Source organism: Haliotis asinina, chromosome 15 (assembly GCF_037392515.1).
Source record: "Haliotis asinina isolate JCU_RB_2024 chromosome 15, JCU_Hal_asi_v2, whole genome shotgun sequence".
NCBI classification, from domain to species: domain Eukaryota; kingdom Metazoa; phylum Mollusca; class Gastropoda; order Lepetellida; family Haliotidae; genus Haliotis; species Haliotis asinina.
In genome coordinates this window covers 49,797,318-49,819,233 of record NC_090294.1, presented here as the reverse complement: position 1 = coordinate 49,819,233, position 21,916 = coordinate 49,797,318, and the positions used below count along the sequence as shown (strand labels likewise).

At 40.3% G+C, this 21,916-nt stretch overlaps 1 protein-coding gene across 1 annotated transcript in view; it reads right to left on the bottom strand.

Moving 5' to 3' along the window:
• Positions 1-16,181: 16,181 nt before the first annotated feature.
• LOC137265410 (adipose-secreted signaling protein-like) overlaps positions 16,182-21,916 on the bottom strand; it is a 36,808-nt gene continuing 31,073 nt past the window's right edge. Inside the window, exons 3-4 of the mRNA XM_067800807.1 lie at positions 19,200-19,328; positions 16,182-17,696 (exon numbers count right to left, since the gene is read on the bottom strand). Coding sequence (XP_067656908.1) covers positions 17,602-17,696; positions 19,200-19,328 — 224 coding nt within the window. The 3' untranslated portion in view covers positions 16,182-17,601. The remainder of the gene's footprint in view (positions 17,697-19,199; positions 19,329-21,916) is intronic.

The following is a 21,916-nucleotide window of genomic DNA, read 5'->3' as shown; positions in this document are numbered from 1 at the left end:
CATCATATGGGCAAAGTTGTACAATCGATTTTGGATTTTGGGGGGGGGGGGGGTCTCTTTTTTTTTCTTATGAATGATGATGATTTCTAATTTGGCGTCTCCCCAGCGAGAGTGATTCCCCAATAGTCTGAAGCTGGTCACTTGTGTCAGCTAGCATTAAGTAAATCGTTTCGTCTTTTTTGCACTTATTTCCATTTATCAGTGCACCGGTCTGCCATCGCAGTTATCCATCAGACAACAGGATATGCATACATTAATGGATTGCATGTGTAATCTGCAAATAGCCGCCGACGGGAGTTTGTTCACGGACAAATAAACAATCAATATAATAGAAACATTAGCCAGTCTGATAGAATCAGATTCTGTCTAGTTCTATAAAACACAACTGACCACGTTGATTATATATATTAACTGTTGCTTGTGTTATTTCTAGCGCTTGGCAATGTTCCAAGTGTACAGTGTACATGTTCAGTTATAGTGTTGGGGTGTGCTATATTTAGACTTGTGCTATATTTAGACAGAGTTCTGGAATGTACTACTGTGTACAACCCCGTGGACGTTTCCACTATATAGGAAGCGGAAGTAGGTAACGGGACTTTTCGAGATTATAGTACTTCCGGTGAATGGCGAAAGAACTGTTACAGGGGGCATGTTCTGACTTATCATACTCGACACACACTATATGACTCTGAAAATTTTGACGTGCAACAGGCTACAAAAAACTTTGATTTTTATGCACGAATAGCACGTGTATACCTGTCAACACCTCAGCATCCAAGAGTGGTAGGGAACTTAATTTAACTACGGCCTCTAATCTCACATTACACCTCCCGTTGCTAGGACACCGGCAAGACGTACCATTCTGACCCTGGACACTATTTTTTAAAACTACTCTTACAGCGAAGTGACTAAATTTTGTTTGTCATTTCATTGTTGGATTCCAGGGTGATATTTATCAAACCTTCTGTACAGGAAGTTTCGTAACATCATTTAATTACAAAAAAATCAATACATGGAGATACTGATGAATCCATAAAGCTATGCCTTTCCGACGTTGTTGTCGAGGGTGAATGACATTTTATGCCTACTTTCCTTATTTTTCTAAAGTAAGAAACGAGCAGGAGACTTCATCTTATCTTAATGCCGTTAGATTGGTTTCATTAGTGTCATGCAAGGGCCTTGTGACAGCACTAACTAGCCTTCTTCTTACATCATGTGTTACAGAATGAGTTCCCACCTTGACTTGGTATCTTATAAAATATATTGTGTAACTCCCATGTGATGAATTGTTCGTAATTTGCCAAATTACGCAGATTTCGCCTCGAACTGGAAGTCTGAGGAACTACTTCAGTACCGATTACATATTACCATGCATATTATAACACTCAGTGCAGGTGTACCCAGACGTCACGGGGTCGTGGAACCGAAGAGAGACGGTCCTGTATATCATGAAATAAATGCGTCACAAATGTTTTTGCTAGACTCATGCTTAGTCTAGTAACAAACTAACCCATACAAATTGAAAAGGATACCCAGGGAGACCAGTGATTGAGAACCTGAGTAAATCTAGAATTACTACATTTAGAGCTTTAGTATTGCAGAGAGGACTTGGCTGTAGTGAAAAGAGTGCGGTTCGGGGACTGTGAGGCAGACTAGTATTTTATGTACATGTAAATATATTCAAAATTTATGCATGCCGGAGAGATACTACCCACAGTTCGCTGGACACAATCAACCATTATATAAAATACAACAAAATCATGGACATACAGTTAAATCCCGTTTATCCGGACATATTGGTTACACTCAGAAATCGAGGCGAGGCGTTCGATAAACAAGATCAAACAAGCAAACCGTTTTGAGGATGTATGTTGAAAATTTATTCATGTGTGTATATTGCTCAGTCATTTAAAAGGTTACAGACAATTATAATACTCATCTATTATGAATGTGATTTGTAAGGGCATAATTCAACATGACACAAACAGGTTGACAAAAATTCCTATTGTTATGAATTATCAATGAAGGCACGACAAGCCGCTAGACAAACTGACATGTTATGACAAGTGACCGACAATACCTGCGACACACATCAGTGAGTGGTCACTGGCACTGATGACGACCAGCTGACCAGATACATGTACAACGCGGTTGTGTATGAAGCACGTGTCATGTCACACCTGTTGATCAAGGACAGGTAAATACAGGTAACGACGTTCACCTGTTGACTTCGATTGTATATCTAAATCTGATCGGCATTGCAATATGTCTGGACCTGGAACTATACACGTGAGGATTAAACAGGTCATGATCAGCAACTCGATTTATGCGTGCAAAAACATGTTGCCGTATGTGCTTTGAGTGAGTGAGTTTGGTGTTATGCCGCTTGGAGTGAGTTTGGTGTTGTGCCGCTTGGAGTGAGTTTGGTGTTATGCCGCTTGGAGTGAGTTTGGTCGGCGAGACGAGCGAAAGGTATAGCCACTAGGTTACCCCACCGCCCTAGTATATGCTTGAAAATATACATTCCACGATTAAAATGGTGTGTGTAACATACTCTTATTAACCTAAAAACGAAAAAATATGAAATTGAAATTTGGCAACAATTTGCTTAAACGTTGAGGGGAACAGTACCTGGCGCAGACAGCCCTCGCACCTGAGTCTCCTTCTCATGCTGGTACTCAAATGTCAAATTCACAGTCTCGGGATCCTTTGCTTTTGAATAGGAGAGGAGCTGTACCGGCAAAGGTTATCCCAATGATCTTCGATGGGGTATATAAGGGCTCCTCGAGGGCAATGGTTATGTTTCAATGACGTTGTTCTACAAATGGACAATGGCGGGGCATGATATATGAGGGGATGGTCATAAAAATGATGAACGACCGCGTTGTCCAGTACTTGCTGATATTGTTGACATCGTTCCTGCAATGAGATCCCTTCCAGTGAAGCAAATCGAAACCACACATCGTGTGTGTGCGTGTGCGTTCGTGCGTGCGTGCATGTTTATGTTTCTTAACGTTTAAGCTCTTATGACGTTCGTCAGGATACCACCAGACAACGTTACACTCAACCATCGGTGATTTCCCCAGTCTCTACTCTCTAAGCACAACTAGGTCTGCCTGGAATTAGTCCATTGCGAAACCCGGAACTACACTTGGTAGCATATGATACATATCAGTTATACGAAGATGATTGTCAGTGGTAACATGAACTCTAGATGGCAAATGAACAGAGACTTGATTGGCAGTTGGAATCTATGTCAAAAAGCCTGGTTTGATCCTGGGTTTGTGTTGTTGACTTGGTCTACAGAAAACGTTTTCCAAACTCTGCTGATGACATATTGGCAACCTCTCGCTGGACCCGTGAAGATCTTTGATCCGTGATGGTCTTCAGCAACAAACACTTGTTGCTAGACGGAATAGGATGGTCAGGCTACAGGTCACTGTATCACAACTGATGCTTTTGACGCCACTCACGGAATTGTCTGGTCCTAAGTAGGTTACTTACACCTAACCGTGATTTAGATGAGATATTATTATGAGCAGTGTCGAAGAACATACAGACCTCTCGCTGAGCCATGCTAGGGTGAAAGATGCAAGTAGGTCTCTGACTCGTGAACAAGTGAAAGTCCTGGATAGAATTATTGATCTTCAGTAACCCATGTTTGTCGTAAGAAGCGACTAAGCTGATCGGGTGGGCAGGTTTGCTGAATTGGTTGGCACATGTCATCGTATCCTAATAGTGTAGAACGCTGCTCATGCTGTTGATCACTGGCTTGTCTGGTTTCGATTCCATTATTCACTGACTGCAGTCATATAGTTGGAATAACACCGATTGCGACGTAAAACAACATCCATACCTAACGAAACCTTGATTCTGTACACAACGGATCCACAATCTGGTCAAAAATACTGCATTGAAGTGGAAAGTTTGATTGTTATTTTGAATAGTGAGAATAAAAACGTTCTTTTCGCTAGAATTCCGATCGCCTACCATTTTAGCATGCTTTTCTTAAACTCTGTAAAAGATATTTATAGCAAAGTATACGCTTCTGAAGAGAAGCCAAACTAGTTCCATTTGAAGCTAAACTGCACTGTAAATTCAATTAACGCATGCCACCACCTGCGCTTATTACACGACTTAGGTAGTAGCAGCTCATCCCTTGAAGTGCAGACACATATTTCCATAATGATGCATGTTCCCGTCAAATCTCGTCTCACGAGAATACCAATAGCACGCCTTCATCCTACTAATGGCGGTTTGTTTAAAGGGCACAGCAAGGAGAAATGGGACGCCGAATGTGGTCATACGATGACTGTATGTAGCCGGGTCGACAGTATGTCCCGGAACATGCTGCAGTGAGTCTGCGTTAGCTTGGGCCTCTGGGGAATCGTCATTCTAATCAGCACCAAATGAGACTTAAATGGAATTTAGCGTTCGTCTTGTTGTGATGATTAACAAAAGAGAAAAAACATGGTTTTGAATTCCAATTTGATTTTGACGCTTTCGCGGAATCATCTATTTTAAATGTTACTTTCGATGAATTGTTTTATTGACTATTAATTATTTGCCATTTCTGTAATTCCTTTTCAGTCGTGGTACTCTTATCTGAAGATAAACACGCTACTTTCCAAAACGTCTGGACACTGATTTGAAAGGCAGGCGATCAGTTCTGCTTGGCTACGACTTCGGGTCCTAAACAAAAAAAACCTAAGCGAAAAAAACATACTAGACTATTCGGGAAATCATATAATCAGCCTGTATCGATCTCCGTTGCAGTGTCGCGGTGGGGTAGAATAGTTGGAAAAAACGGTCATTGGTCCGGGTTCGATCCCCCAAATGGGTGCTATGTGTGAAGCAAAGCCTGGTGTCCTTAAAATATTGCTTTTACATAGCTGAAAACGGCGTAAAACCCGACCTCAGTTATTGTAGCTGTTGAGAATCAGTCGCCTGTGAATGGTAGGTGGAGTAGCCCAGTAGACATGGCGTTGGTTCGTTGCGCCATAGACTGTGTTTCGATTCCCCACATGATCATGTGTGAATATATTCCTTCGATGGCTGTTAAAACCTTCCATTTCCATTACAACATAGTGAAAGAAATGTGGCAAACATTTAGGGTGTCAAATAAGCACCAGCAAATGTGTCATCCATTAAATGTTTGATCTGACTGCCAGACAGACTCTCAAACAAACATACCACATGCAAGTCTAGAATGTGTGGCAAGTCTTCATCAAGACATGAAAATGAAGAAAGTATTTCGTAACATCATTTCCGCATATTATCAATGACCGTGATTTTCAGCGGGTGATTATTCCCTGTTAAAGTCTGTTGTAGCTGTTTCACCAGGTGCCAAACACTTCTGAATTCCAAATGATTGTGTTCCATCGGTGCAGCGCCCCCAGCGCCCCCTGGTGGATGGTGTGTCGGGGAAGGTGAAGGTGACGGCTCTCCCGAGCTGCCGCATATAGCTCAGCGCGGATATTGCAACTGACTGTAATTGTGAGTTATTGGCGCATCCGTTCTGTATCAACACAAAGCAGACACAAAATTACGACTGTTAGAGACTATTTGGCGATTCACAGTCTTACTTAGGAAAGCAAATGTTCGTTCCTGGGTTTTAGATGATCATTTTGATATTCGGGGCTTATTTTTTTAATTGTTGTTTTTGTGATTTTGCTTGGTTTGTTTTTGTTTCCTTTGATTTTTTAAATCAGAATGTATATTGTTGTTCGAGTTTTGATGTTTGTTGTAATTATTATTATTTATAATTTCATTTTGGGTGTGCTGGTCGGGGAGGGGGGATAGGGGTCTTCTTTGCAGTAGTGTGAGTGTGTGTGTGTGTGTGTGTGTGTGTGTGTGTGTGTGTGTGTGTGTGTGTGTGTGTGTGTGTGTGTGTGTGTGTGTGTGTGTGTGTGTGTGTGATATTTCTGTTTTGTTGTTCTTTTTTTAAACGGCAGGTATATGAAAGTTAATTCGGGATTAACTGTCGCAGCCGATGCTATAACACTTGTTTTTGTTTTGTTTTGTTGTTGTGTGTTTGTTTTGTTTTTGAGCAAAATAGATCGTTCCCTAAGTATACTGAAATAACATTGTGTTTTGTGTAAAAATGAACTGTGTTACGTCCCCGTCAGATTACCAAATGTCTGTCTCAAAAACTTTTCGTCTCAAATAATTAATTCAAATACCCCCATTCTACTGCTTGAATTATTCACAGGCCCCTGGTCCCTCACCAAACAAGATTTAATGAGCGTCCATGTCACCAATGCATACACTCAGAAAGCATCGACTCAAACGTCCCCCACTACAGACCAGTTCGTGATTCCAGTTCCCAAACTATTTATACTTTAGAAAAACTAAATGGGTTTATTCATCATCTGTGTCGTGTAAAATGTAACGGGTAAAAGCGTTTGCGCGTCACGCGCAACATCAATACTCGTTGATAACATTGGCAGGACTGGTTACATCTAGGTTCCGCCTTGTCTGCAGGCACTGTCAAAGACGATCTGTCATTCTGTTATCGTTGCATATAGTGAAACCCCAGTCTGGAATTATCGTGTTTAGCGAGGTAGACGAAGTCCAGTCTGAATATCCGTCCTCAGCCACGAACTCGTTCATCCAATCAACATCATATGGGCTTTCTCAGTACGTGAGCTGTCATAAATGGGATCTGATACGTTTTCTGCTTTGAGGACACGAAACGGGTGGTTCAGTCGTGACAGCTGTTGTTTTTGGTGCTAGCTTTGCAATATTGCTCAACAAACCTGTAGTTTATGATAAAGCTGTTTGTAAATCGATAGTAACGTGTTTTATATCTGATCAAACGATGATCGAGGAAAGAACAGATGTTCTTCAGCGTCCGGAAAGATAACTTATAAGTCTGCCAGCATCAGAAGAATTGGTACTGTAACGATCTTGGACCAGGTAAACTATAAGGACAGGGTTTTAGAATCGACCCAGGACGCCGTGGAACGATGACCCGTCCAGCTGTGATGTCATACATTGAAACCATCGGGACCCTGTTTCACAAACGGGTCTAAGTTCCTCCACACTGAGACTTACCACTATGATCAGTTTGAGAAACCCGTTCCAAGTTCACGTAAGTGGTGTTTACAAGTCGGCAGTGCAACCACGATGGGGAGAATAGAGGAATGTGTGCCTCCCCCCACCCCTATCTCTTTCTCTCTCTCTCTCTCTCTCTCTCTCTCTCTCTCTCTCTCTCTCTCTCTCTCTCTCTGCGTGCGTGTGATTACGTGTGCATTGATATATTGATATCAGTATGTTAGTGATGTCAGTGCGTGTGATTATGTGTGCATTGATATATTGATATCAGTATGTTAGTGATGTCAGTGCGTGTGATTATGTGTGCATTGATATATTGATATCAGTATGTTAGTGATGTCAGTGCGTGTGATTATGTGTGCATGGATATATTGATATTAGTATGTTAGTGATGTCAGTGCGTGTGATTATGTGTGCATGGATATATTGATATCAGTATGTTAGTGATGTCAGTGCGTGTGATTATGTGTGCATGGATATACTGATATCAGTATGTTAGTGATGTCAGTGTGTGTGATTATGTGTGCATGGATATACTGATATCAGTATGTTAGTGATGTCAGTGTGTGTGATTATGTGTGCATTGATATATTGATATCAGTATGTTAGTGATGTCAGTGCGTGTGATTATGTGTGCATTGATGTATTGATATTAGTATGTTAGTGATGTCAGTTCGTGTGATTATGTGTGCATTGATATATTGATATTAGTATGTTAGTGATGTCAGTGCGTGTGATTATGTGTGCATGGATATATTGATATTAGTATGTTAGTGATGTCAGTGCGTGTGATGGTATGTGTGAGTGTGAGTGTGTTTGTAGTATATGTGGGTGTCGGTTTGTGCCATTTCGGACAATGCATCTGTCTAACAGATGAATAAACCACGAACACATAGTTTACTGACATTGTGAAACCAACTTGAAATTAAGACAAAATATACATTATAGCGCTGAAATGTCCGTGCCATTAATGAAGGTTACAGGTCAGAAAGGACTTGAACATTACTGCCGTGGAACGCTGTTCACATGTGTTTCCTTTGTCAGACACGAGAGTGTGTATCTCTCTAATGCGACGGAACACTTAAATGACTATGTCATCAATTTCGGTTACCTGACACGATGTGCTAATAAGTCTATCCGGAGTCAGGCACTACATGCGTGCATTTGAAACGTGGCCAAGCCCTTGAACAAGGTTTACCATATTGCCCACTCTGAAATACAAATACCAATACAAACGAATAAGTATTATTTTGACGAACGCTCCTCTTTGGGTTTTTTTTTAGTTTAGGAATCCTGATGATAACATTCTGTGAATCAAAGCCCTCCCGTGCCTTTAACTGCACCGTGTATAACCACACTACGACTTTATGAAGGAGTTGACAAATTGCACATTCACATCCTTTCTAAACACGTAACAGTTCCAGCTTTTTCTGATGTTTTTTTAATGCTGCCCCAGTGTTTATAATTTTTGTTGGTACAACAGAGAATGGCTTTCATGATGTACATGAACTCGAACCCGATCTCAAGACCCACAGAAGTAGCCGAGTGGCTAAAGTGTTCGCACCTCAACTAATGTACGAGAGTTCTGAGGAGGCGAATTTCGAGCAAAACTGACCAGTTCAATCAAAACACAAGCAAACAAGGTTACGTTCGGGGGATATTAAATTGATTATCATCTGGAGTTAACATTCTATTTTTGATCCATTGCACAAACAGCTAATTCCACTGAGAGAAACACCTGAATTTGATGCCTTTGGGACATAACTGTTTAGATTGTTAGACGACAAACACACATGGTAGAACTAAGGACAATAACTTCCCAGTAGTCAACTTCCCTTTCATGTCGAGCAATATTTCAGCTGCCACAGATCTCGGTGTGTAAATTTCACAAATTATAAGGTACTATCGAGCTGCTACAAAGATTCCAAAGTGTGACTGAGTGTACGCCGCTTTTAGCAATAATCCATCAATATCACGGCGGAGGACACCAGAAATGGGCTTCACACTTTGTACAAATGTTGGAAATTTCAAACAGCCCCACGTGAGTCTATTGCTTACACGTTGTTTGATCAGGTTACAAGTCCCGTGGAAGCCAAGTGGATGACAATTCCAATCTGGATGCACCAGTGACACAAATTATATTTGACACTATCACCTTGTTTGACTTGTGGCGTTGTTTCCCGGTTTGACATTGCCCTTGCATGTGCAAATCCCGTGGAAGCCAAGTGGATGACAATTCCAATCTGGATGCTCCAGTGACACAAATTATATTTGACACTATCACCTTGTTTGACTTGTGGCGTTATTTCCCGGTTTGGCATTGCCTTTGCATGTGTTTGTGATGCTCCACATAGGTCATGAGAGATCAACTCCCTTCTTTGCAAACACATCGTGTCACCAATAACTGAGAGTGATTGATAAACCCGCGATACACGTAGAACCCTACGGTCAAGTCTGCTTTCAGAACAGATTTATTTTGGGTTTCTTTAGTCGCTTCCACTTCAATATCGTGATAAAAAGCGAAAACTTGATAACGATTTCCAGGTCGCCCTTGCAACCACCCGGTGTCATCAACATTTTAGAGTGATTCTTCAGCGAGTGATACACGTTCAGCGTACAGAATCATTCGATCAAGTTTGTTTTAGCACATATTTCTTGTGGCTGTGAACAGGTTTCAGTTACTTCTATTTCAATATCGTGGAAAAACACGGAAACGTCATACTGAGTTTCAACTTGATTGAATGTTTGCGCTTAATGCGACTGTGACAATGTCAGTTAAAGCCAAACAGACAAAACATGCAGCTTTGTATTGATTTTCTTCATGAAATACTCCCCGGAGGTGTTTGTTCAAATCTCCAGCATCACAAATCACCTTAGAGCAATAATTGCAGGAACTCTCCCATTCCTGCAGCGCCCATTTCCATTACAGAATGTATTTAATAAAAGCAACTTAATCGATGCATCTCTCCAATTTCCCAATTTTTTATCTTCCATCTTAATATCAAACAAGAATTGATTTCCACGGTTCAACCTGTTACCTCACTTAGCGGTGTCTAATTCGCTGAGAATGTTTCACTTTAACTTCTTTTTGTGAGCTGAAAAATCATTGACAAGTTCTTCTCATATATTGCTTGGGCAGCTGGCAACTAATGTCTCGCAACTTTTTCACGAATGAAATTAGTTGTGTTGCGTACGGTTCTTGGTCCTGATAATGGTGGATTGTCTTTGACATAAAACACACCGCAGTCAATAACAGGCAAACTGTAGCACAAACTGGAATGCGCAACAGAGATAAAATGACCAGTCTGTATGCGAGAGAAGTTTGCGTTTAGCCTGTGAGTCACTGTAAACCAATACAAAATCACTGCATATCAGTTTGCCTTCAGGACATTTCGCCCGTTGGGAGACATGCCTGCTACATAACGTTTCGAAAGTTTGTCAGAGGCTTTAGCTCCTGGAAGGGTGCAGGACGTAAAGGAAGAGTAAAGTCATAGAAACCAAGGGGCTGTGATATAGCCGTGTGGCTAAAGTGTCCGCTCGTCAAGCCGAAGACCTGGGTTCGAATCCCCTCTTGGGTACACTGTGTGAAGCCCGCGACTGGAGACTCCGCCATGATACTGCTGGAAGATTGCTACTACAGCTGTGAACAACCATAGAACATCATTTGATTTATCAAACTGATTTGTTGGAGACTTATTTTCGTTTCTTCTCTTAAATGTGAGAGACAGACGAGGGTCATCCATGAGGTTTCAGTGGCTTCCTTTTTGGTCCCCGATAGTGTTTAACCTGTTTGTTTGTTGTTTAAAACAAACAAACGGCAATGTTTCAGCTTCATGTACCCAGACATTTTCCACCATCGACCTTGCACACGTTTCTCTATTTATTTTAGTAATCTAATGCACGTGGTAAGGACATCTAATAGGGCTCAAATGAACCGACACAGTGCATGACCTGCAATTTCCTGCCATTAAAGCAACGCGTGGAGCTTGGGTCCTGTTAGATTTGCGAACCAATCAATGTTTCTACGGCATCAGAATGCTGGTTTCAAGGCCATCTGTCATAGGCCACGGTAGATCGGCGACCACCAACGTGACTAACAGGTAGCGCACGCCCACGCCCACGCCCACGCCCACGCCCACGCCACCCCCACTCCACCCCCACCCCCACTGCCGTGTTGCTACAACAGCCATATTGAAGTGGTTCATGTATCTGTATTCAAAATCTAAACAAGGGGTCAGGCAAAGCAGTTAATTTTGAGTCACATATAAATGATCTGATGTAGTTTAGATATTGTCAAATAGCCAATTACGCATACCTTCCACAGATTTACCCACCAGATCTAAAAGTAAACAAAATCTGTTCTGTTACCTTGTTCGATAAAAGATTCAAAACGCACATAACTTTGCAAGCGTGAGTGAGTTGGGGTCTAACGCCGCTTTTAGCAATATTCGAGCGATATCACGGCGGGGGGACACCAGAAATAGGCGTCACACATTATACCTATGTAGGGAAACGAACCCGGATCTTCGGCTTGACGCGCGACCACCAGGCTAACCCACCGGCCCAGGTTTGTAGGAAACAGCATGTCTTCACTCTGCCTTTACAGGTTTCTATGAAACAGAATGACTTCACTCTACCTTTACAGGTGTGTATGAAACAGGATGACTTCACTCTGCCTTTACAGGTTTGTAGGAAACAGGATGACTTCACTCTACCTTTACAGGTTTCAGTGAAACAGGATGACTCTGCCTTTACGTCATGCCATGTGGCTGCAGCAGCGCCAGTCCCTGACGTATGTCAAACTTTCAAAACAACAAATTGAAGACATCTTAATATATGCAGCAGTGACAAATATTATACCCGGTGCATTTCCGTGTTTTGATTTGTATGACACGCTCATTTCCGCTCGAACGCCCCGTATCATCACTATTTTATTGTAATTCATAAACGAGGCTCGGAATATATATTTCCAAGTCCATATAGCACAGAGTTGTGGATGGGTCGCTTTTATAGATTGTTTACTGAAATAGTTTTGCGATATTTGCAGTAATCGGGGATTCGAGAGGATCATTAGGCCGACCCATGTTCAGCAGACAAGAAGTGAAACTCTCTCTTGACTACAGCAGTATAACCTTGCGCTTGTACACGAACTGTTATGCCGCCAATGTCCTATATCTAACATAAAATTTAAGGCCTAATACCCACCCTAACGACTAGTTCTACTGAAAATATCTAAGTATTTCATTTGAAGTAAATGAAAAAGACGAGTGATTTCAAAAAAGTATAATGATATGAATGGATGCATGCACTCACGTCAGTGCAAAACACAAACAGCAGTCAACAGGGCACAAAACTTCATCATCGTGTAAGGCCTTCTCTGGATGAAATAGTGATGTCAAACAACTCGAGATAAAACAATCCTGACAACACAAATATCTTTCTTGTGTGGAAGGCAATGCCCTGAAACAGTAATCGCATTTTGAAAACTGGAAACAATAAAAAAATATTGCCTTTAGGGTTAACTTCCGGAAATTAATGAACAAAAAGTCATCTCATTTCTGTTTGCGGATGAACATCTCCACTTCTGGCGTTATCCGCCACGCGTAGGAGATTACACAGGAAGTAGATCCCCACATAGAAACTGCTGTCTCCGACTACAGGGAGAACTAGAATGACGGTGTTCTTGGGCAGTGATCTTTGTAAGTTATTGATATATAGGACTCGTGAAGATCAGGTTAGAATTAATCTTCAGTAACCCGTGCTTGTCGTAAGAGGCGATTAACGGGATCTGGTGGTCAAGCTAGTTGACCTGGTTAACACATGTCATCGTATACTAGTTGCGTCGATCGATGCTCATGCTGTTAATCACTGGATTGACTGGACCAGACACGATTATTTACAGACCGCTGCCATATAGCTGGAATATTGCTGAGTGTGGCGTTAATCAACCACCCATTGTTCTACAGTGTTTTCTTGTTTTCCATGGGGTCTGTAGTAAAATGGAAGAATAAAATTAGCTACAAGTTGATTGGATAAAGAAGGTAGTTCCAAAGAATGATTGGTCAAAGTTTCACTGGCCAATTTAAGATACCCTAGATTTCATTTTCAGCCGAATATTAGAGAATAATATATTTTTTATTTATATATTTTGACAGATCCCGATATTTTTAAGTATCAACTATTTTGTCGATTGAGTAAAATATGGATTGATAGAAGAACCGATCAAAATTTCCCTTGCAGGCAAATACGGTCTTTAGAATGTAGACACACCCCGAAACGAATAAAAGCTACGCACTCAGCCATTACGATATTGTTACGGAAGTACGTATCTATGAACTTGCTTCACCAACCGATCTATCCATCAATAAAAAAAACCCCGTTTTGTCCACTAATGAATTCATTTGAGCCAGGTCAGTGTCGTCCAAACGGCGTCAGTCTATATTGATCCACAAGTGCTGTTGACAGCTACATTTTGTCACAGCAATGTCAGTTGATATCGTTACACCATGATGCACCATCCTAGTTTGTGTTGCCAAACATTATCAACATGATGAATAGCCTGGGGCATCACCTCAATCATCCCTTCCCCTCACTCACTCCCCGAGAGTCTGGGAATACGTGTCCCCAGGGGCTTCAAATATGAGTAATGGTTGTTCTAGCAGGGGGTTGTCAGTATGAAGATTGTAAAAGTATGACATGATCTAAGAAACAATGGAATAATTCCAATCTTTATATTCAGCAAGTGGCACGGTCACTCTCTTGTGTTTAATATATGAAGTGAAGACATATCTGAGTGAGCTTGGCATTTTACTGTGGTGGCGTGTGAGACTCGCGGCTGGTTGGTAGGTTTCTTGTTTGGTGTCGCATTCAGTAATATTCCAGCTATATGGCGGCGGTCTGTAGTTTATTGAGTCTGGACCAGGCAATCCAGAGATCAACAGCATGAGCATCTATCTACACAATGGAAATACGACATACATCAACCAAGTCAGAGAGCCTGATCACCCGAACCAATTTGTTGCCTCTTAGACGCAAGGGTTGGTTACTGAAGATCAACTCTAAACCAGGATTTTCACAGTTCCAGCTTTGTGGGGATGGGGTGGTAAATGTGTGCTGAAGAGAAAATAACCGATGTATCAGATATTTATAAGTTTGACGAAAGCCACAAGGATTGGTTTCTTTGACGACAAACATAGAAACAATCCACATGAAAAGGATTTATGCCCTCAGTGTCATCATGTGACAATTCCAACATGGCCATACTTGTGATTCAAACTGCCCAAGGTAATCGTCACACGCTGCCGGCCAAAGGGTGTCTCTTGTTTGTCAACGGTCATCACAGCAAGCAATACAGAGGCCTTTAGTCAGATGATCAGCTCAAACCTCCCAGACACTGCAAGACTTACGGCCCCGTTTCACAAAGCTATAATAGCGCTCCTATCCTGCAACACAAAACTACAGTACCACCACTGTAGCATATGCTTTATGTCAAACATAACCTCTTGAGGTCACCCCACAAAACTTCCAATAGGAATGACACATACTGTATAGTATCATAGATAAGTCGAATTCTGAGAACCAAAAACATATGTTATCATGTTGAAGTTAACTGTCATACAATAAGCAACATCCACAGTGTTTTGTCAAGCACCTGTCCCAGTTGCAAGGGAAGCGACTTGGTAATTTAACTTTCATGGATGCATAACTCAGCTCCAACACACATCCAAGTCAGATTCCTTCCCATCAGTTGTCAACATACCGGAGGCACACCCCACTACAGTGTCATCCTGTGTGTCACCAGCCAGATAGACTCCACCTTGTCAGCGACACCACATCTTCTATACACTAATTTTGTTTCATTCTTCCAGACAACTGATGCATTTCTTGTCAAAGACATTTTACAAGTGTTTCTTTAAACATAACGCCATGACACTTCTGCCATCTAAGTATCTGACATTTCACAACATCATTGAATCTGTGTATGTATGCAGGGTCATTCCACAGCAGGACTTTGCACTTATTTCCCCTTGTGCATCAATAACAAGGCCTGTATAGATGCACTGTTTGCTTACATGAACATAAGGATCTTGTTGACTCAGTACTGCTGTGTTGTGGGTCCATCCGTCAAAACTTCATCAAGACTGCATCCCACCTCCACTACATTCAGTCGGAGACATGTCCCATGTGTCACTCCGTAAACTGGGACACAATTACTGTAACAATCCATCAACTGTCATAATTTATTTCATCATTACCACTCTATGAAGCTGTGAACTTATGTTTTGAAGACAATATTTGGTTTTAGAGAATTGCATTTCTATGCCATGTGCATATTTGTAGTGCTTGTTCTCGTTGTGAAGCCCATGAAGATCCTGGTTAGTAAATTCCAATGCATGCCAATGCTTGTCGTAAGAGGTGACAAATGGAATCAAGTGGTCTGGCCTGCTTCCATTTGCAGAGATTGATGTTCATGCTATTGATCACTGGACTGCCTGGCCCAAACTCAATTATTTACGGGCCAAGGCCACACAGCTGGAATATTTGCTAAGTGTTAAGTAAAACTAAACTAACTCACTTAACTAATCTCAAAATGTGTTGGGATTCTTTTATTGCTAGTGCACTGAAATACCAGGCCACATTTACACACAGTTACCCCAATCAGACACACTTTACCAGCACAAGGCAGGGCAATAACAAGTACCATATCAGGCTCTGTACAACAGACAATAGTCAGTCTTATCCAATACCATACTGGTTACCTACTAGAACAAACATTGTCCTAAAAAGAAATCTTCTTGTCTTGCTTATTTCCTTGATAACTAGCACTATATATAGTGGAACCCTGTGGTTCCAGGAAATTGTTGATAAATGGGGATGTATGACAACCAACATATTCTCTGTGAACCTGGGAGCTGCACAGTCCAAAATAAGCAAGTTTCATTTTACATACCTCAGGGATTTATGTTTGTTTAAACTATGTGAACTTGGCCAGCAAATTGGAAACCACGAAACAGTTTTCTCAGGATTGTGATTTTTGGGGGGGGGTTCTGGAGCCTTATGTTCTGTGGCACTAAGATTTTACCACAAAATTCAGTAATACAAATAATGAAGTAAAACCAAAAGAATACAGTCACGTGGTCTTTATTGGTCCTGCTACCAGTGAATGTAAGTCTACAAACATGTGACATTAGTTACAACAATCTTAATATAATAAATCTTTTCATATTTAAACTTCTGGGTTACAAATATGTAGTGCTTTGAGAGTGCCCTTTATAAAACACTCATTAAGGCATTGTTTTGGGGCAGAAATACTGAAAAAAGTAATATTAAAAGAAGACCTCCTGAGAAGAACATACTTCTGAACTGCATGAAACCAAATCCATTATTAATAAACACAATCTATTTCTTTTGGCAGAATGTACTATTATTGTCTATTCTATTATCCTACTCTAAAACTTCATTCTTTCTTCTACAAATACTACACCAGGTTACCCTCATACCTGTAAGGCAAGATGGTTTGAAATATTCCTGAAGTCAAGCCCCTTTTGCACAGACATGACACTGTAACAACATCCTTTGAACTTTCAAAGATGTATCAGGCTACTTTCATGAGTATATTCAGCCTCATGCTGGTAACAAACCTTTGACCTTATACTCTGCTTGCTGATCAAAGATCACTTCAGTTCATCATGTCGTGGGGGAAAAACGTATAAAAGTCTTTTTTTCCCAATGGTCCAAATAAATCAGTCATTGCTGTCAAACAACATACAAGGTAATTATTTTTTGTAATTAAAAACTAGCTTGTGGAGAGAGTAAAACAAAGTTTCTGGGAACTTCAGCTTGTTTTTGTTTTGTTTTTTTCTCAATTGTGTTGCTATGGTAACTGACGTGGATATGATAGGATTATCATGCTACTGAAACAATTCTTTAACTTTTCTATCACGATCCTGAGTTACAAAGTATTTTTGTAGTTTATACCATAAAAACACAGACCAGGAAAATTTACAATACAACTTATCTTAAAATCATCCACTGTAACCATGGAAACAAATCAATTTAGATTCAATGAAGTCCAACCAAAACAGTCCATGACTGATACCATTCAAATTTCATATGTACATGATGTTAATTTTTTACATGTTTCGAGGCCACAACTCCACATTAGGAATATCAAGACTTCTGTATACGTCAAGAGTTTGACAGTCTCATCTTGATGCCATTGAAGTCGGTATCCTATCAGAAAATCATCAATACTTCACGGCTTGTACAGTCTACATTCCACCATCATCTCTGACTGCTATACAATGTTGTAGAGAAAGGGTGAAATCTCTTCAAACAATATTCCAGAAATATCAAATTGGGGGGCACAAGAGATGGCTTCACACACTGTATCTGGTAATTGAACCGAGGCCTTCAGTGTGGTGAGTGAACATTTTCACCTACACGCACTGAAGCGCACCCCTCATTCTGATATAATTCAGGAACATATTGTATACAAGCTCATGCAGTACTGATGATAAGTCAACAATGATCTTCTCCAGGGGTTTAGTCGAATCCCTGCCAGTCACTGGAGTCTTCGTCCCAGTCGACGCTGAGGCAGTGGATACCACTACGTAGAGCAGGTGTTCCTTGACCCTTGCCTGCAATGATAAAAGTGGCTGGAATCCTCTATATGTTGGGTATGGGAACTCTATTTCACAAAGCGACTGTAGTGCAAAGGTGATTGTAACTCCAATACTATAACATAGACTTACAACAGTCTAAGAGCTACGATCACTTCATGAAACAGGCCCCTGTACTGATATACCTTCGCAAACCAACATCTGGGCACAAACACATAGCTACACATATGTTGTTTGGGGTTTGCAGATGGGGGTTCTAACAGACTCGCAAATTTGGAGGACGCAATGGTGACCAGTCTGTGTGTTTTCCTTCTGCCAAAATCAACTTATTCAAAATATTTTCAATAAAAAAGATTGTGCCAGAGTAAAAACTTTCCATGCATTGGTGAAAGTGCTGTCACTTTCTGTTGTGGTATGTCTGGATACAATATATGCCTGTGCATAATGGTTTGGAGCCATGTTTAAGATGATTTCGACATTTTCACAATATATATATCAGTGCATGAAACTCCTAAAAAAGACCAGGAAACTGAGGTAAGGTGTTAAAATACTGTTATCAAAGAAATACTTATATTTAGGTAAACCTTAACATATACAAAAGCAAATTTTACAAAGCATATCTTGGTGGTGCCTGTTGATTCATTTATTGTCACTGCCAGCTGAATGAGGCAAACAGGCAAAGTCAGAATGGTCAGCAAGTTCAGCAAAAATGACTTGTTCGCTGAAAGCATTCTATAGACCGATCACGTTTAGTGTTAGATAAAAGGGTAGGCTGATCTGTGAGGGTATGGTTTGATTGATCATGACCTACACACACAGACGTCTTCTAGCTACCACAATTGTAAACAATTTTCAAAATAACACCCATAGACAGTGACATGGCCAAATATATACTGGCTATGCTGGCTATGCAATGTGGTAAGCCCACCAAGTAACTTGCAGGCAGCGGGCCACTGGGCAGACGTCGTTTCAGGCACTAGTTGTATATATGCATAACCATGAAGGGTAATGGATGAAAAGCTTTCTAGAATCACATTGAAATGTAGTACCCGCTACTGCTATGTCTATGGCAGTTTTGACTGACTGTTGAAACGATGCATTAACCTATCAAAATACATCTTTCTCAAGTTTTTATGACACTAGTTTCAAAATGGCAACTTCAGTTGCAGACGCTTCAAAAGTACTTTCCCCATGTCCTCCATTCACAATGGGAAAACTGAACTAAGGAAGGTTCTGGTATGTCTACTTGTGGAAAACTTGTGGAATTCAGGTTTTTACTGCCAATAAAGTTTTCAACTTCCACTTTGCTTACATGCAGTACTTATTTACAGAAAGAAAAAAAAACAATAGAGTAACTATAGAGTGTTTGTTGTTCAAACAATGATTGGTTGAATTATAAACTAACTTAAGTGCTTCTAAGTAAGAACAATGATTCTGTCATGAATATAACAAAAATATTCTACAAACAAATCTAAAATGTCAAGCGTTGACAGACTGCCCATAATGTTGTGTTCTTCTCACCTAGGACACGTGCATGGAAGGACAGTGTAATGGATTTAGTTTTGTCCTTGGAGTCAGTAATCTTGAGACTTTCTTCTAACACCTTTTCTCGATGAGCGTTGAATATAACAACCACTTGATGCCCCTCGCCTGAAACAAACACAGCCATCGTGGTTTTCACTACAATCTATTTTTGCAAACATGAGCATAATTGAGTTATACACCTAGCGGGTTAAGAAAAATATTATGGCAGCCAGTAAACAGTGACAGCCTTTGATATCACAAGACAGAGGCTGCTGCAAGCTGTCTGGTAGCCACAGTTACCATCCTATCAGAATTTGGGTAATAAAAAGCCTCAGGTGCATCTGTGTAAGCTAATAGGTATTCATGAACTTGTGCAGGAGAGTAAAAATGGACACTGTGATATTAGGAAGATTGGCTGTGTTTTCTTATTTGTGTCTTGTGAACTTTTAATGTTCTTATAGCTGTCAGCTGTTTGTTCAATTTACAGAATCCATAATCAAATTTTTTTACCAGGAAGTGAGTCATGAAACTATTCTGTATGTGAGTCTGTATTTTTGTGCATTGGTTGAGAACCATCCTTCATCAACTAAGTTTCTGAGCCTGACAATAATTAAGTGTGATTAATACACAGTGGCTCACCCTGATGCAGTTTGTTATGTTCACTTCAAGGTCACCTGGGTTTCAGGTTTCACACTAAACACTAATTATATGGGAACACCAGCACACGTAGGTGATTCCTATACCAGTAGGCTTGTGGATGTTACACTGTAACACTACAGCCTAGACTAAAGCTTTGTCTCTGAAAATGTATAGAATCAAACAACAGTAAAATTGAAAGGGAGTGAGATTCAGAACCGGAGGAAAACTGGGACCTGTTTCGTGCATAGGTATTGGCACTACTTGAAAAACTGATCGAAGGGCAAAAATGGTCAGACTATACTATAGGTACAACTCACATAGTATAGTATGAAGCTGTACAGGTCTGGGTTATGAAAGTGTAATTAAGTGTCACTATCGTGCTACATTCCAGTAGAAGCTGCTAACATGATCTTTCAACAATAATTAGTTGTCATCAAAGTAATACTTCTCACATGACCTAATGTAAACATATACTGACTTTCTCATGAATTGTATTATGGAATCTTCTACAAGCTTTAGGCAAGTACAGCATATTACAAACTCTCAACTCACTTAAGTCATGATACAATATGCATTTCCAGGAAACGTTTACTTAAACTGTGACCCTGAATCAACCCTTTACTGGAGATGTCTCTCTCTCTGATACACAAATATCCTGACACTCCTGATATGTGTCAAACACATATTTAGATAGAATGACACTATCCCTGTCAAACATTGAGTGGTATGTTTTGATGCAGTTCCATACATCATTGCATCACAAAATGGTTCCAAGATAATGTTGTCCTTAAAACATTCTTCTTTCCTTATTAAATCATAACTGATTGTGACTGATGTAAATGTTTTGTATATATTATTTTTTGAGGAAGTAATTTCATTTTAACATGTCATCTACACTGACACACTGCATACATTGCAATAAAGAAGTTGCACATCTAAATAAACTACCCCCCATGTTCATCACAATAACTTCTAAATGTCACTCAAATATGTTCTGCTTGTACCAACTTGTCACTTGTCATTCTGTCTTGCTCAATCACTGTTAGCACAAACACTTTTCTTGGCTAAGACGAACACAACAAAACATCAACCACAACAAAACATCGACCACAACAAAACATCAAGACCTGGGTACTGGCACACTGGCTGAAGTCACAGACAATTAATGTCTTTGGAAATAATTAGAAATGTTTCCAACAGAAGTTCAGAGTTCACTATTTTTCACACTTGAGGACGTGAGCATATTTCTTGACAGATACATGAATGTCAATGACTTCTCAAAACAGATAGAATGAAGGTGGAATTTAAAATACTGTCTATGTAAAATATTTCTAAAACAGTTTCTATATTGTTTCCCATGTAATCAGTTCTTCTTAAAAAGAGCATGATACATGCTCTATATATAAATGAATAGCTCTTGGGCAACAAACACTGCAATCTCGATTTACTGTGATTCTCTGTTTCATACAGTATGTTTACTTGCAATTTACTGGCCTTAAAGGTGTAACAACTGTACAGAAAGACATAAAAGTTGTAGGTTCTGAGTAGTTAGACTTGTGACAGTAATTTAGGAGTTCAGTTTGGAATACAGCGTTGTCTTATCACCAAGATGAAGATCAACATAAACTCCAATAAGACCACAGCCTCAATCGGGTCCTGATTCTGAAACCTAACTCAGTCACTTGCGACAACAACCCATTTTATCAGTTCCACTTGGAGATTGTCAGAAAGAATAGCTCCACAATAACCTTTGGTGTTCATAAGAGACCAAATTGATCGTGTGATCAGGTCTGCTGATTTTGATGAGAATGTGACATGTTTTTGTTTGATGCTCACTTTATCAACCACTAGATCATACTGTTCAGACTTGATAGGGTCTGGAATTATATGGAGCGATGTGCCAGACAGGAAACTAAACCTTAACTTCAGCTGAACTGTCACAAGAACTTTGAACCATAAAACATTAAAACATCAGGGATGCAAACAACCAGCTTGTGCACCAAGTTCCTGGGTCTACCAGTTAACTCACCTCAATGGCTAGATTACCATGACAATCACAGTAACGTCACATGACC